Source organism: Phacochoerus africanus, chromosome 15 (genome assembly GCF_016906955.1).
Source record: "Phacochoerus africanus isolate WHEZ1 chromosome 15, ROS_Pafr_v1, whole genome shotgun sequence".
Classification (NCBI taxonomy): domain Eukaryota; kingdom Metazoa; phylum Chordata; class Mammalia; order Artiodactyla; family Suidae; genus Phacochoerus; species Phacochoerus africanus.
The window spans coordinates 29,728,268-29,745,900 of NC_062558.1; the positions used below are offsets into that span (position 1 = coordinate 29,728,268).

Genomic DNA, 17,633 nt, shown 5'->3' on the forward strand with positions numbered 1-17,633 from the left:
AACTTCAGCTAGGTTTTTATGTAGGCATATGTAGGTAGATAAATTTGCTTTGATGTGAGCAAGGTTTTTTAAATTTTATGAATGAGTTTGTGTTGAAGTTCCTGCTATGGTGCAGCAGGATTGCCAGCATCTTGGAAACAGCTTGGATACAGGTTCATTCCCCACCCCGGCACAGTGGGTTAAGGATCTAGCGTTGCTGCAGCTGCGGCCTAGGTGGCAGCTGCAGCTCAGATGTGGTCCCTGGCCTGGGAACTCCAAAAAAGAAAAAAAAAGTTAGTGCTATTGGAAATTAACTTAAAGTCTTTTAAAATAAAATATGTAAAAAGTTAACCTGCAGAAGTCCTCTGAAGTGTTTGCTTTGGATTTTAGCAAGCAAAGTGTTAACATATTAATACTGGAAAACTTTATTGACTTAGGGAAATAATTTTAACTATAAAATTTTGAGGAGTCCCCTGGTGGCTCAGTAGGTTAAAGATTTGGCATTGTCATTACTGGCTTTCATAGCTTCTGTGGCGCAGGTTCAATCCCTGGCCCTGGAATGCCATTGATATAGCCAAAAAAAAATTTTTGGTAAGTCCTCTTTTTTCACAGTTTAGAAAATTTTACATGTGATTTTATTTTTTTGCTTGTTGAGGCCTTTTCCGCTTACCTAATTTAGCACAATATATGGGTAGTTTAACACTATAGAAATGACTGCCATTCATACAGTAAAGTAATGGGTATTAAGATGTGAAATGTTTAAATGGGTATCAAAGCCAATAAATCAGCTCTTCTTGTAGGGAATCAGACCCCCAGAAATAACTGTAGATTTAAAATCAGTAGTGATATCTTAAATTGGAAAGGATAATCCAATATGTCAAAGGATTACAACCTACAAAACTGTCAGTAAAAGCCAATGATAGTAGGGCTTTTTCCACTTGAAATTTGGGTAGATCTTGCCGGCCTTTCATGTGTTTGTGTATGTTTAATACATTTTCTCCTCCTTATCTATCCTAGGCGTGGTAATTGCAAAAAAGCAAGCTTGGGATTAGTTTGTGAAATTGGTCTTCGGTGCCGCACATACTATGTATTATGTGGCTCAGTACTGAGTGTCTGGACGAAAGTCGAGGGTGTTCTAGCATCTGTCAGTGGCACAAATGTGAAAATGCAGATAGTTCGGCTAAGAACAGAGGATGGACAACGGATTGTAGGTGAGTCTTAATTTTTTTTTTTGGTTCAAGCTGTGAGAAAAAAAATCAATTCCTTTTTTTTTTCTTACCCTACTTCTTACCTCTTAGAATTTTAGCATCTATTCCAGTGATGGGATAGTGCTTGCTTTATTATGTTGTTAAAAGGTTAAATGGTAATTAAGCTTTTTTTTTTTTTTCAGGGTTGCACCCTTGGCATATGGAGATTCCCAGGCTAGGGTTCTAATCAGAGCTGTTGCTGCTGGCCTCCACCAGAGCCACAGCAATGCCAGATCTGAGCTGCATCTTCTACCTATACCACAGCTCATGGCAATGCCATATCCTTAACCCACTGAGCGAGGCCAGGGATCGAACCCGCAACCTCATGGTTCTTAGGCGGATTCGTTTCCTCCGCACCATGACGGGAACTCCGTAATTAAGCTTTTGAGTGGACATTATTGCTTCTGGCTGAAGATCTGATATAGTTGTTTCTGTCATGCTGCTTTCCGTGCTTTTGCTTCCCTTCCTCACTGTTGATGTCCGTGCAGCCTCCCTGCTTTGAAGACTAAGCTCAGCCTCTTTCTTAGGATTGTCTCTTGCTTCTGGCTGAAGATCTGATATAGTTGTTTCTGTCATGCTGCTTTCCGTGCTTTTGCTCCCCTTCCTCACTGTTGATGTCCGTGCAGGCTCCCTGCTTTGAAGACTAAGCTCAGCCTCTTTCTTAGGATTGTCTGAAGTCTACCTCTGAGCCACACCATGGAGAGACTATGGAACTCGAAGCCACTGTGCAGAGATGGTCTGTAGTCCTGCAGGGAGCAAGGGCAGACCAGCCTGGCTGTTCCTACTACCCTATCAAGGACAGGCTTTGTGGGAATCCACCAAGTTCTTGCACTTGTCCTGTTGCTTTTTTCTTTGTTTCTTTTGCAACAACCTTCCTCTGTGTGATGGGTTGCACACTGGTAGCCTTTGGGCCAGTCAGTCCATGAACATTTTACTGATCTTCAAGTATTTTTGGTTGTGAGATTTCATTTGAATTAGTTGCCAGCTTTTAAAAATCAGAAGACTAGATTTTTGTCTTTCAAAACAACAACACTGAGAAGCTTGGAACATTGAGCCCCTATTCCCACATGGGAGGAATTAAAGTTCCCTTACCCAGGACATGTACTCTGCAGTTTGCTAACATCCATACTATGCCACTTGGAAATTACTGCTTCAGTAAGCATTACTGTTTCAAACTACACTGTTTTGTAGTCTCTCTGGTACATTAGTACCCGCCAGAGAATGTGGTGTTTGCATACATTTATGGAGCCGCAAAGACAGTAAATAGAGTACTGTACTTGGCCTTCTGTTACTCCAGCAAGAAGGTGATACTGCACTAGACTCGTGCATGTGCTCATTTGTGGGTAATGCTGCTCAGGAATCAGGTTACTTCTGAAGGGGCCAGATCAGTTATCAGGTATTCATTTAGTTTTGTATAGTCTTATTCATTAAACTTAATATTATGCCTCATTTGGAATTTGCTGCAAAGCTGTATAATACAGTATGATTTCACCTGGATGCAATCTTTATAAATTCTTGTGTCTAATTGCAGGTTTGATCATTCCTGCAAATTGTGTGTCTCCTCTTGTAAATCTCCTGTCAACTTCAGACCAGTCTCAACAGCTTGCAGTCCAACAGAAACAGCTCTGGCAGCAGCGTCACCCCCAGAGTATCGCCAATTTGAGCAACGCATAAGAACAGACAGGTTTTAACATGGATGTATCTGAAATGCTGTTGAAGCATATCATTTGCATAAAAATCAGGGACAGTTTCCAAAGAATTATAATTTTTTTTCAGTTGTGCTCTCTCTAGTTAATTTTTTCGGGAATAAGGACAAACCTGGAATAGATAGCAAAACTGAAAATCAGCAGTGCCGATGGTGGTACATATGTCTTTCCTTTTGCTTTTCCCATGGTACTTCCCATATGCATTTACTTTGGGTGAGCAGAGGGGTATGTGTGCTTGTGTGTCCGTCTGTTTGTTTGTTTGTGAGTTTGTTAAAAGCTATGAACCACAATTGGTTTTAAAATGCTTGGAACTTCCCAAACTGGCTTTACTTTATTTTATACAGTGCTCAGGGTTAACGCAGTACATCCATGCCATTGCTATGGGACTTATCCCCGAATGCATGTGTTTTGAGTCTATAAATAGAGAAAATATATATTGGTTTCTTTTTCCAACTTATTAAAACAGTAGGTTTATTAAAGCATGAAATGAAAGGTTGCATATCATGCATTCAGGTTCTTTTCTAGTTTTTGTTCTGACAGTGCATGTCTTTGAAAGCATGCGTAAACAAGATTAACACAGATGTCAAGTAAGAGAGAAACATTTGTAGATGTACAGCATTGGTTATTGCATTTTTATAGTGTTTATACCTGGGTATTGCTTCAAACCCTGCAGAATCCACTTCCCCCATTCTCCCTTCCTGCCCCAGGTTTCTTGTCAAGGTAATGAGTACATACATTTTTTTTGTGATAAAACTCTTAAAAGTTAATTTTAATGTATTAATAGTATTCCTAATGTGTGCTGCAAAATGGCTACAAGCCCGCTTTTCTTAAAATTACATTTTTCTTAAGGATAGTTGTAGAAAGAAGTACAAATTGGCTTCCATCTTGCAAACCATCTTTTTTTTTTTTTACTTCTTTATCTTCATTTGCTCTGTCACTCGTAAAAATGGAAACCGTACTTGAGTTGTAAACTAGACAATGAGGAAACACTTGAGGCTTCTGCTGTATGTTTATTTCTTGTTATTGTTGTTACCCAGTAACTTGAATATTGTTTAATGTGTTGTTAAGACATTGTAGAGTTTATCTCAAGCTGTTAAAAATGGTAATGTACAAATGTGAATAGACACTTATCTATAATATGGGTAAGTTTTGTTTCGCCTATAATAGATGTTTATAAAAACAAGTGAGGGGACAATTGGTCTTTTTGTTTCCTTTTTATTTCTTCCCCCTTTTTTTGCTTGCACAGGTTGCACTATTGAAAAATTGAGATTGTATAAAACCTGGTCAAAAACTGCAAGATACCACAGTCTTGTAGATGTCAAATAAAAATTTATTATACTAACCAGAAGTGGACTCTTGTTTAGGCCCTCACCACCTTCAGAAGTAGTCTGTGCCAGGGATGCTGCATAACTTGCGTGTTGCTCAACATTCCAGGTAGCCTTATATTTTGGCTTAAAACTTACCCCTCAAAATTGAAGTGATGTTGAGGAAGGGGCAAATGATAGTACTTTCGATGAATGTTTCTCAAGTTGAGCTGTTCTCTTTTGTTACTTTGTAGACTTATTGCAGAATCAGGTGAGATGTACGTTAAACAATGGGAAAGCTAGGGCTATCATCCTCTTGTGTTTCTTCAAGCCTGAGTTTGGTTATGTGACATTTACCATAAATTTTCTTTCTTTGAATCTATTTATTCTCAATGCCTAAAAGAACAAATTGCAAATAATTTCTGTTTTTTGGTATATTTTGCCCAGTGGATGCAACTTTTATCCTCAGTCTAGTTCTTGTATCTCAGGCAGTGATCCATATGAATATCAACTAATTTCCCTTGTCAGGGCCGTTAGACCCAGCTGGCAGCCAAGAGCAGAATTGTCCACCTGCACCAAAACTTCCCAGTTATTAGTTCTTCTGTTTTTTAAATCAGGAGCCTGATCAGCTTCCACCAGTATCCTAAGATGAACTAGCACTGTGGAGGGGAAGAGAGACTCTCGTAGGCTTGGCCCAACTTCCCCTTTTTGTATGTGGGGATGTCTTTTTTAGCAGGTTATGGTTTTTTTCCAAGCAGCTTAAGTATGAAGATAGTTTAGCATGCAATTAGTTGACCCTCTAGTCATGATGTAATGTTTGCTCTTGGAATAGCTATCTTGATACAAAGGGGCATATGTATATTCTGTTTTTTTATAGACCAGCTCTGTTTTGCTTTTTTAAAAAAGGTCCGGAAATAAGGCCTCTGACCACTCTCAAAGTAGACCTCAGAGGGGGAACCAGTAAATGGATGGGGAGCTGAGGGCTGGTGCCCACGCTCATCATAGTGTGGGTTGTGAGTGAGCACTGGAGTCTGCCGCCTGTCCTCTCTGGAGATAAACGTATGACCTTTACACTGTGCCCTTATCCAAGTCAGCAAGTTTTAGGTTGGTCAACATGGGAAAACCCAGTATTCAAGGTCCTCCCCTGTCAAAAAATCAAGTCTTAACAATAGCTAACTTCTATAAAACAGATTCTTGTATTTCAGGATCTGAATGCCACGTCTGACCCAAGGGGCCTTGTTGAACCCAGTGTGAGTCCTTTTGGCCTCTGCAATGCCTTTTTCCCTTTTTAAGCAATATGGCTCTGAGCACAAAGATCTGATTATAAATCATGTTAGTGTTCTCAGAGTTAACAGTGCGGATTGTACTAAAATCCACTTTCCTAGTCCAGAGCTGCTCAGATGGTATTGGGAGAGTAGTGTTCCCTAATTTAGCATTCTGCATACCACATGGTCTCCAGCTGCAGTTTAATGGGATTATTATCCAGATACGTATCAATGATATGAATTCCTAGAAGTATTAATATGGTATTTTTAAACACAACTTGATGAAAAACTAAGTATCTTAAGCAGTTTTCCCTTTTTGCTGCTCTATTGCAGATACGCTCTTCAATATCTTTTCTTTACCATCTGTATATAAGTTAGCAAAAACCTGCATCCAAAGCAGTGTAGTAATGTGTTTATGTATATATCTATATATATATATTTATTCCAGTCCAATTAGCACTTCAGAAACTTTTTTGAGTTGCATCAGTAAACCTTTTAGTTTTATTTTGCTTTATGTGTAAAAGTTCTAGATTACCAAGATCCAGGGGAATATAATATTTTAGAGGCACAATATTCTGGTTATAGCCCCTGGGGCACTTATTTGCTAATCTCATGTGATACTATCAGAACAGCTTCCCCCAGGCATGACAAGAAAGAGTACCAGGGCAGCATTTACAGTTGTGTAATGGGAGTCTTTTCCATAGTTCCCCCTACTTTCCAGTTTAGCAGGAGAGAAAAAAAGCAATAGATTAGAAATGATTAATGCATCTCAATTTATGAAAGTAGGAGTAAAGGAAAAGTGTTTTTCTTTTGGGTCCTTTTCTTGAGTAGATATTAAGAGGAAGGTCCCTATCTAAATATTCTCATTTTAAAAAATGTACCTGAATGATATTTGATAGTTTCTAAGAATGGTGCTATGTAAGAATTGCTGTTAGGCTGGTATCCAGTTAACAGATGTTTAGTTAGTGCAGGCACCCCAGCGACAAAGGCAGCCACTGGATAGGACCCCTTCCTACATCTGGGACCTCCTTGGCCAACACCACATCCATGCACACGCACTGTACACACTTTGTTGCTGGAATATACAACAAGCAGTCCATGTTGTGGCTACAGCTGTGAGCAAAAACCCATTTGTAAAAATTCCTTATTGGATGCCAGTTGTCTAATACAAAGGCAGTGTCTTTTTAAGGGCATGTACATGAAGGAAACACATCTAGATACCTGCAGTTAGAGCTAGCTAGTAATTTTTTTCTGAGTACTTGAGGTGAAATCCAAAACCCACCTTCTAATTTTATGCTGTACTTATATATATGTATATAATGTGTATATATAGAAATGTTGAGTTCTTTTGGATTCTGAATGTAAATATTTCATGTAAATTGGGACCCCACCCACTTGTTTTTCTCTTTCCTCCTTCCTTCAATCCTATTTATTCTTTTCTTGACTTCCCATGGGGGGCTTCTTACATTTTTTTTTTTTTTGGATGTAGAAATGTATTACAAACTTGGGTTGAATTTGTTCATGTATTTTAGAATTTAGTTTTGCATCTTTACTCTAGAATTCCTTTGTCTTTTGTGTTAATATTTTTCAACATGCCTGATTGTGTTTTGCATTTTTATTACAAATTTTTACTCTGTGCAATGCATTGTATTGGGGGGAATGTACTTGAGTGCAATTTCTGATACTGTCATTATATGACTAGTTATGCTCATTTATGTTGCTCTTTGGAAGCTATAGTGAGCCTGATGTTTTCACCTAAAAATTTTTTTCCCAACACTTCCTTTAAGCTCCTCTAACTTCTTCAGTGCACTTGGGGTCAAACTCAGCTCTTCAGTAAACCCGACTTGTTCCACCCCTTGCAGTTTTTGAGGTCTGCACCAAATCCTTCATCCTTGTGGCTTTGTAGCTAAGAGAAAAATTTTGCAGATTTGAACAGTGATTTATGGCCTGCTGCTGCTGCAAATTTTCTTTTTCTGTAAGAAGCCGAGCCTGTACTGTTCACCTACAAATAAAAATCAGAAACTTACTTTGTAGCGACCACAGGTAATCTGCTTCTGCTCCCACCAGTTAAGAATATTTAGACACGGAGATAGGCCTGGTACATGCCAGTGTCCATACTGACAGTAACATTAGAGAATGTACTTTTGGGACAGTTGTCCTCCCAAATAGAGCAACACAACTGCTATGGAGGCTTCCATGCACCTTCAGCTCATGGGCTGAGGGTAAAAGAGGCAGGTAAAAGGGACTGGCCAGTAGGACCCTGGAGCTATTCCGCCATCCTGTACTGGTGAATTGATCTCAACCAGATCAACCATAAACCTAGGAGCAGAGCTGGATTAAGGTATTCTTAACAATTGAGTTAGTGTTGCCAGCAGGGCAAACCCAGAGGTGGCTCACAAAATACTTAGTGGTCATCGTCACCCCGGAGGCGGACATTGCGTTTTTACTTAAACATTTTGCACTTTGAAGACATTCTCTATAACTTTCAGGAATGATAGACATGAACATTTCTTGGGCCTTTCATTCATGTATACATTTCATTCATTACTGTTGAACTTGGGAGACTAATTTAAAGTTGTCTGCATTTAGGTAAGTTCTGGGAACCTAATTTGTTGTAAACTAGGGCCTGTCGGAGGTGAGGTCTGTTGGGAATCCCTGTCCCAGCTCTTCCTGCCCAGCCTTCCTCCTCTGGCACCCTGGGGCAGTTGAACTGCGCCGTTTGCAGCAGCAGCTGTCAGGACTCCATCCGACAGACTGCGCCCTTGGAGTGCAGAGCAAGGGATGCCACTGGGAATGTCGGTTCTTTTTGATATTGCAAGTCGGGCCTCCTTGGGGCTGAGGGTTGGTCCCCAGACCTCTTAGTGAGAACCCCCTGGCTTTCCTGCCCACCCTGACTGAGGGCCTTCCTTGCTGTGACAGTATTTGTGGCACTGAAGAGGATAAAGAAGCTTGAGCCTTCTTTCTGACTTCCACTTTATGGGGCAGAGAGCTGTTTTTCTACGTAGCACATTGCAGTCTCACCACCATCAGAAAAAAATCATCCCTTTCATGGTTTATACTGAAATTGCAAACTACTGATGTTATTTTTCAATAACCACTTGTATCTACCATCAACCATGAGAGGTGGGAAGAGGTACGCTGTGTCTCTGCAATAAAATTTGCCAGGTTCTACCTCCGCTGAGCAAAGGATACTTTTATACGTAGGCATAGATCTTCCTCCTTTATTAATCTGACATGGTGCATCTTGAGACAACATGATGGAATCCAAAGACAATTTGAAACAAAGGTGGATGTAAACTCTTTTGGTTGTTTTCGTTTCGTTCTCTTTTTTAAAATCTCTCTTTTTATATTGCTACTCTGTTTTGAATGTCCATCAGTGTGAAGGGTACGCACTGTTCTGAGGATACTGCACTGCTTCTTCAGCCTTCCATGGTAATACAGTACCGAGTGTCCAGAAATGATTGTTCTGACCATTTTGATTTGTAACTTTAAAAATTGGATCTCATGCAATAAAAATGTATTGGCTGCATTTAGCGAGGTTTAACCCTCGCAAGTAAAAATGATCAACCATGAAACGTAATACATTCTGTATTGAGGTTTTGTTATTGTGTTTTTTGGTTTTGTTTTTCTGTTTTTTTTTCTTTTTTTCTTTTTTTGTAAGATTCTTAAATAAATTAAACTGGCTAATATGCACCTCTCTGTTTGTTTTCTTTGTCTGGGTTCTGAGCACCTGTTGGCTCCTTGCATTGGACTTGGGAAGCCAGATAATTGGGGAAAGAACAGGAGAAAAGATACCACAGAATACCCAGAACAGTGACCAGATCCTTTGCCCCGTGGGGTGGAGGGGAATCTCCTGGCCCCCTTGACGTGTGTGTGTTGTCCTCTCACTTTACACATGAGGAGATGGGCAGAGAGGTCAGGAAGCCGATGAGGGGTGGTCTGGACCAGGAGTCTGTGCTGCTGTCCTAGATGTGAACAAAGGCTGTTTTAATATTTGGAATATGGCTTGTTTGTGAGTCTTCCATGTGTGGGGTTTGAAATGCTTGAGAGAGTCATGTTCAATTTGTAGCTTAAATTGCTTAAGGGAATTTAATCAAGCTTGTAAATGGTGTTAACATTTAGGGGAATTTGGTCTGCCGAATATGTGAGATAATTGAGCATTAATTGAAGAACAAGTGAAATGGAGTATTTTACATTTAATCAAAAATTTACTAAAATATTTGTAAGATGAGCTTGAAGACTGAAAGGAAGCTTGTTCTTAAATGTATTACCTTAGTAAATTGAGTATAAGAAATGAGAGACCAGACTTCATGCCTCCACTGTCCCCACTGAGTTTTTTCTGTTCCGTTTCGCTTTGACCTTGTACCCCTTCAATGTTTTATCTGTAACTCAAGTCTGCTTTCAGCATCACATTTTGTTCCCCTGGGCCTCCATACCATTGATGTTTGGGCCAGGCTGGTCTTTGTGGAGGGGTGGGGTGGGGTGGAGGCTATGCCGTGCATTGTAGACTGTTTAGCAACATCCCTGGATCTTACCACTAGATGCCAGTAGGACACACTGCATACCCTGAGTCCCCCAGCTGTGAAAACCCCAAATGTCTCTAGACATGGCCCACCGTCCTCTGAGGACCAAAATCACACCAAAGCAAATTAGTCATAAAGAGACACAATGCTGGTGTCTTTGAATGTGTGTGCACACAAGTTCATGTGTGTTTCACAGAGGACAAGCCCCTTGAACAAGGGGATGGGCACCAACGTTGAGATACTGAAAATACAAATGTTAGCTGGCCGGGGGCTTGGAGTATGTACAATACAATTTCCATAAGTATGAATATTTATCAGCTAGTCATTTGAGAGCATGATGTAAAGAAGCCATCTGTGGAGGCCTTTATGGAGAGAAAGGAGGCTAAAAGAAATGTGCAAAATGTTTATTTTTAGAGCCCAACTCTTAGCAAGTTGGCTTCATCCTCCAAAAGCTGCCCACTCTGGTCGTCAAGTGCATCATTGGGTTAGGAAAGGCAAGTGCCATGCTACTGGTTCTAAGTCATTATTCAGAGAAGAATTACCACCAGGTATCATGCAAAGGTAAGATGGTGAGATGGACACTAATTAGTCTGGAATACTTAATTTGTATGTTTTTTTATTGGTTTTTTGCTTGAATAAATAACACCAGCGCATAACAGAAGTTAACAGGGAGATGAGAACATACAGGGAACATTTTCCCTCTGTTCCTCCTGCTTGCCCCACCCCTTCTTTCTAAGGCAGACATTTTTTCCAGTTTCTTCAGTATCCTTTTTTGGGGAAGTTGAGAGGGTAAATTTTGGAGTATCACAAAAACTGCTCTAGCCTCTGTTGTTTACCTTTGGTTCCAGGCAAGATTCATTTTTTCACAAAGATGGATGTGTAAGCCCTTTAATTACAGAAGAAATCCAAACTAGAATAAATTATTAATTGCAGGAACATTGCAAATTCATGAGCCCTCAGTCGAAAGTTAAGTGTTTCCTGTTTCCTATTCGGAAGTATTAATATGAAAACTTATGATATCCTCAAATGTTTGCATGTCCCATCTTTGGTGTTCTATCTGCAGCAAAGCAGACTTAAGAAACAAACTTTTGAGTCTAAAACAAGGATTGAAAAACCGTGGTCCACAGGTCAAATCCAATCTACTACCTGTTTTTGACATTGGATGCTAAGAATAGCTTTTACTTTCTTAAATGGTTGGAAAAACCTATTTAGGAGCTCCTTTGATGGCTCAGTGGGTTAAGAACCCAACATAGTGTCTGTGAGGATACGGGTTTGATCCCTGGCCTCAGTGGGTTAAGGGTTGGCATTGCCACCAGCTGCAGTGTAGGTCGAAGATGCAGCTCAGATGCTGCATTGCTGTAGCAGCTCCAATTCGATCCCTAGCCTGGTAACTGCCATATGTTGCAGGTAAAGGAAGGAAAAATTTTGTCAACAAAAAAACATGAAATTCAAATATCAGTGTTCATAAAGTTTTGTTGGAACCCAGTCATGCACATTTTTTTATGCAGCATCATCTAAGGCTGTGGTAGTGCTACAATGGCAGACTTGCTCAGTTGAGACTTATGTGGCCTGCAAAGCTTAAAGTATGTACTATCTGACTCTACAGGAAAAGCTCGCTGGCTTCAGGTCAATAAAACAGGAATCATGGCAGAAACAAAGCTGAAAATGAGTAAATTTGAATGTAGACCTCTGATGAAAACCCAACTTGATATAAAATATGGTTTTAGTGTCCTGAGCACATAAAACACATTGGAGTCACTAACTACTAAGTTAATTACACTTCACCCACAACTTCTCTGTCAAACTCTTGGGTCTGGCTGCCTCTTAACTTTCTTAGCTGTCTTTAGTTTTTTGTGTTTTTTTTAGTTTAATTTTTATTTATTTATTTATTATTAAATTTTTTCCCCTGCTGACAGCATGGGCATCAAGTTACTCTTAAATGTACACATTTTTTCCCCCACCCTTTGTTCTGTTGCAATATGAGTAGACATAGTTCTCAATGCTACTCAGCAGGATCTCCTCATAAATCTACTCTAAGTTGTATCTGATAACCCCATGCTCCCGATCCCTCCTACTCCCTCCCTCTCCCATCAGGCAGCCACAAGTCTATTCTCCAAGTTCATGATTTTCTTTTCTGAGGAGATGTTCATTTGTGCTGGATATTAGATTCCAGTTATAAGTGATATCATGTGGTATTTGTCTTTGTCTTTCTGACTTACTTCACTCAGTATGAGAGTCTCTAGTTCCATCCATGTTGCTGCAAATGGCATTATGTCATTCTTTTTTATGGCTGAGTAGTATTCCATTGTGTATATATACACCACATCTTCCTAATCCAATCATCTGTTGATGGACATTTGGGTTGTTTCCATGTCTTGGCTATTGTGGATAGTGCTGCAATGAACATGCGGGTGCACGTGCCTCTTTTAAGTAGAGTTTTGTCCGGATAGATGCCCAAGAGTGGGATTGCGGGGTCATATGGAAGTTCTATGTATAGATTTCTAAGGTATCTCCAAACTGTTCTCCATAGTGGCTGTACCAGTTTACATTCCCACCACCAGTGCAGGAGGGTTGCCTTTTCTCCACAGCCCCTCCAGCACTTGTTATTTGTGGACTTATTAATGATGGCCATTCTGACTGGTGTGAAGTGGTATCTCATGGTGGTTTTGATTTGCATTTCTCTTATAATCAGCAATATTGAGCATTTTTTTCAGTGTTTGCTGGCCATTTGCGTATCTTCCTTGGAGAACAGTCTATTCAAGTCTTTTGCCCATTTTTCCATTGGTTGATTGGCTTTTTTGCTGTTGAGTTGTATAAGTTGCTTATATATTCTGGAAATTAAGCCCTTGTCCGTTGCATCATTTGAAACTATTTTCTCCCATTCCGTAAGTTGTCTTTTAGTTTTCTTCTTGGTTTCCTTTGCTGTGCAAAAGCTTTTCAGTTTGATTAGGTCTCATTGGTTTATTTTTGCTCTTATTTGACCTTACTTTCTTAGGTCAATGTTCTCCGAATTTTTTTGGTCACATAGTCTAATAAACATTTCTGAGCATACTTATATTGTTTATTAAGTTGTTTCTTTTTTTCTTTCTTTTTCTTTTTAGGGCCGCACCTGTGGAATATGGTTCCCAGGCTAGAGGTTGAATTGGAGTTGCAGCTGCCAGCCTGCACCACAGCCACAGCAACGTCAGATGTGAGGCATGTCTGTGACCTACACCACAGCTCACAGCAACTCCAGATCCTTACCTCGCTGAGCGAGGCCAGGGACGGAAACCTCATCCTCATGGTTCCTAATCAGATTTATTTCCACTGCACCACAATGGGAACTTCCTATTAAGTTATTTCTAAGTTGTTTGTGTGCTACTATGCTAATAATATGCACATGTTAAACTCCACATAAATAGGGTTCTAATTCCCTCATTCCTGTGAGTTACCCCTCTTACCACCTAGTGCAGGTGCATCCTAGTTTGGAGCTGATTGACAGAAAGTTTCAAAATGATTTCAAGGCATTCTTGGGCTAATGTTTTTCATTGGAGAAAATGGCACGTGTTGTCTGTCTGCCTTCTTAGGGCATTAGACTTTCCAGAATTCTTAGTGCTTCCTCTCATCAAGACTTCTCTAGGAGTTCCCGATGTGGTGCAGCAGAAATGAATCTGACTAGTATCCATGAGGAGGCAGGTTTGATCCCTGGCCTTGCTCAGTGGGTCGGTGATCCGGTGTTGCCATGAGCTGTGGTGTAGGTCACAGACGCAGCTTGGATCTGGCATTGCTGTGGCGTAGCCTGGCAGCTGTAGCTCTGATTAGACCCCTAGCCTGGGAACATGCATATGCCACAAGTGTGGCCCTAAAAAGCAAAAAAATAAAAAACAAACCAGAAAGCCAAAACCTCCCTAATCTTACAGATGAAACTAAGGCCCAGGGTGGGAGAAAAGAATGGGAGAAATATTTGCAAACTCTAAGTCTGAGACGAGACTAGTATCCAAAGTAAAAAAAATCTTAAAACTTAACATAAAGTTAACTCAAGTTTAAAAATGGTAAAGGATTAGAATAGATGTTTCTCCAAAGAAGATAACAAATGGCCAGTAAGCACATGAAAAGAAGCTCAATATCATCATCCATTAAAGAAATGCAAATCAAAACCATGAGATTCCAGTTCACACTCACTAGGATGCCTAAAATAAAAAAGCCAGATAACAAAAGTGTTGGTGAGGATATGGAGAAACTGAAAACCTTACACATTGCTGATAGAAATGTAAAATGGTACAGTCACTATGCAAAATAGAGTGGCAATTCCTCAAAAAGTCAAACATAGAGTTACTATGTAACCCAACAATTCCACTCCTGGGTATATACCCCAAAGAATTGAATACATATTCACAAAAATTTGTACACAAATGTTCATAGCAGCTCTATTCATAATAGTAAAAAGTGAAAACAAACCAAATATCCATAAGCTGATGAATGGATAAGCAAAATGTGGTCTATTCATACGGTGGAAATACTCAGCCATGAAAGGGAACAAAGTCTTGATACATGTTGCAATATAAATGGACCTTGAAAGCACTATGCTAAGTGAAAAAGGCTGTACACATATTATATGATTTAATTCATAGGAAATGTCCAGAATAGGTACATCCATAGGCACATCCATAGGCATGGAAGGTAGACTAGCAGCTGCCTAAAGCTATGGGTAGTGGGGGATGGGGAGTGACTGTTGTTAGGTATAGATTTTCCTTTTCAGATGACAAAAATGTTCTAGAATTAGATAGTGGTGGTGGTGATCACAAAACTCACTGAACTGTTGAACTGTGTGTGTGTGTGTGTGTGTGTGTGTGTGTGTGTGTGTGTGTGTGTGTGTGTGTGTGCATATATATATATATATATATTTTTTTTTTTTTTGGTCTTTTTCTAGGGCCGCACCTACAGCATATGGAGGTTCCCAGGCTAGAGGTCTAATTGGACCTGTAGCTGCTGGCCTACGCCACAGTCACACAGCAACGTGGGTTCCAAGCCACATCTGCAACCTACACCACAGCTCATGGCAACGTCAGATCCTTAACCCACTGAGCAAGGCCAGGGATTGAACCTGCAACTTGATGGTTTCTGGTAGGATTCGTTGACCACTGAACCACAACAGGAACTCCCTGAACTGTATATTTTATTTTATTTTATTTGGCTGCACCAGTGGCATGCAGAAGTTCCTGGGCCAGAGATTGAACTCCCACCACAGCAGTATCAACATCTCAGATCCTTAACCACTTAAAAGGATAAATTTTTTTTTGTCTTTTTGTTGTTGTTGTTGTTGTTGCTATTTCTTGGGCCGCTCCCGCGGCATATGGAGGTTCCCAGGCTAGGGGTCCAATCGGAGCTGTAGCCACCGGCCTACGCCAGAGCCACAGCAACGCGGGATCCGAGCCGCGTCTGCAACCTACACCACAGCTCATGGCAATGCTGGATCGTTAACCCACTGAGCAAGGGCAGGGACCGAACCCGCAACCTCATGGTTCCTAGTCGGATTCGTTAACCACTGTGCCACGACGGGAACTCCTAAAAGGATAAATTTTATACTAAGTGAACTAGATCTCAATTAAAAACAAAAGGAAAAATATTTTTCAATAACGATTAGTGAGGGGGATGGTGGGCAGCATGTTAAAAACACAACATAGAAAGAAAAGAGCCCACAGCATCTGTAGAAGGGACTGAGGCAGGCCACAGAGATCTGGATTCTTGCTGCAAGGAAATGGAGGTTTTGTCAAACAGCTGGCAGGTGATGGAGCCAGAATGAATACCCAGGTCTGTTGGCCTTATGAATCCAATTCTTGTAGTTTCTAGCCCTTCACTGGTTCAACAGGAAAATCGCTAGCTATTATGGCTACTGAGCACTTGACCTGTGGCCAGTCTGAATAAGGATGAGCTGTAAGGGTAAAATACAGTTTGGGTTTTGAAGAGTTTAGTATCATAAAAAAGAATGTAAAGTATCTTAATAATTGCTTTATATTCATTATGTATCAAAATCATACCATTTTGGGGTATATTATGTTAAATAAACTGTTATAATTGAGATTAATTTCACCAGTTTTTACTTTCTAAAATGTGACTACTAAAACTTTTAAATTATTTGCGTGGCCTGCGATACTTTTCTTTTGGACAATGCTACTCTAGAGTACTGGTCCTCTAGAGGCAGGGTAGGAAAAGGGTGATATTAATTTATTCGTGAAAAAAATTTCACTGAGCATTCTTAAAAAAAAACGTTTTTTTTTTTTTTGTTTGTTTGTTTGTTTTTGTCTTTGTCTTTTTCGGGCTGCACCCGTAGCATATAGAAATTCTCAGGCTAGGGGGTTGAATCAGAGCTATAGCTGCCAGCCTATGCCATAGCCACAGCAGCGCAGGATCTGCGCCGAGTCTGTGACCTACACTACAGCTCACGGCAATGCCAGATCCTTAACCCACTGAGCAAGGCCAGGGATCGAACCTGCATCCTTATAGATACTAGTCGGGTTTGTTGCCGCTGAGCCATGATGGGAACACCTAAAAAAAATTTTTTTTATTATAGTTGATTTACAATGTTCTGTCAATGTCTGCTGTACAGCAAAGAGCTCAGTCATTCATACATATATACATACACACATATATATACACACACACACTCTTCTCACATTATGTTCTATCACAAGCGATTGGATATAGTCCCCGGTGCTTAACAGCAGAATCACTGAACATTCTTGGCTCAACCAGCCTAAAGCTTATCACAAGGGGTGCTGAGAAGGGAGTGTCACCTGTACCTTCATTCCTAAAGGGATGGAGGGAAGGCATGGATGGTGTCCCTTTGCTTTCAGGCAAAAATGTTGATGCCTTCCTCAGTAGATCCGGATGTATCTGAATGTCTGTGGCTAATCAAAAAAATTCTGCAAAGCATGGCGATTACAAAGGGCAGAAAAGGGTGGGCATCTCTTGTATTTTGACAAGATTTACTATTCAAGCAGAACTCCAAGAAATACTACCTTCAAAAGCTTCATCACCTAATGCAAAATACATTTGGTGATTGTGTTTCAGTCAGATCTGAGAAGTGGGCTGGGGTGGGGGTAGAGGAGAGTCAAAAATTGCAAAAAAATTCTCCAGGAGAGAAGAAACTTTGTCAAGTTTATTCTGTATCTTTAGCACCTGGAACAGTGCACCGCACACAGTAGGCGCTTCTTAAATATCTGAATGTGTTAAGATGCAAAATTGTGTGAATGTTCGGGTGTATTTTCCAGGGGAGGAGGCTGCTGGCTTTTGTACAGTCTCAAAGGTGTCTAGGCCCCTAAAGGGTTAAAAACCACTTAATACCGACAGGGACGTGAAATTTATTTGAAATCAATGTCAAGAATTGGTTGTTCTTACTCTGGGGTGTAGCCAGACCTTGGCGTCTGGAAAGATCTACGCGCTTAAAAATACCACTCGCCACCATTTTCTCCAGGTAATTTTCCATCCCTGCCCCCACAGTCCAGGGGGGAAAAAGTAATTCTGCAATCCTACCTAGCTATTAAAAAAAATTAATCGGTAAAAGAACAAATCTTCAGGCGCCGCCTGCGTAGAAGAAGAAAGGGACCCACGCGGGCCTCGGGCGCCGCCG

General features: G+C 40.4%; 1 protein-coding gene across 6 annotated transcripts in view; it reads left to right on the plus strand.

Moving 5' to 3' along the window:
- The window catches only part of SBNO1 (strawberry notch homolog 1), a 58,560-nt gene extending 54,283 nt beyond the window's left edge, over positions 1-4,277 (plus strand). For all 6 annotated transcript variants that reach the window (XM_047760180.1, XM_047760182.1, XM_047760181.1 and 3 more), the window contains 2 exons: positions 997-1,190; positions 2,758-4,277. In XM_047760180.1, the coding sequence (XP_047616136.1) occupies positions 997-1,190; positions 2,758-2,900 (337 nt within the window). In that variant the 3' untranslated portion in view covers positions 2,901-4,277. The remainder of the gene's footprint in view (positions 1-996; positions 1,191-2,757) is intronic.
- The last annotated feature ends 13,356 nt before the right edge of the window (positions 4,278-17,633 follow it).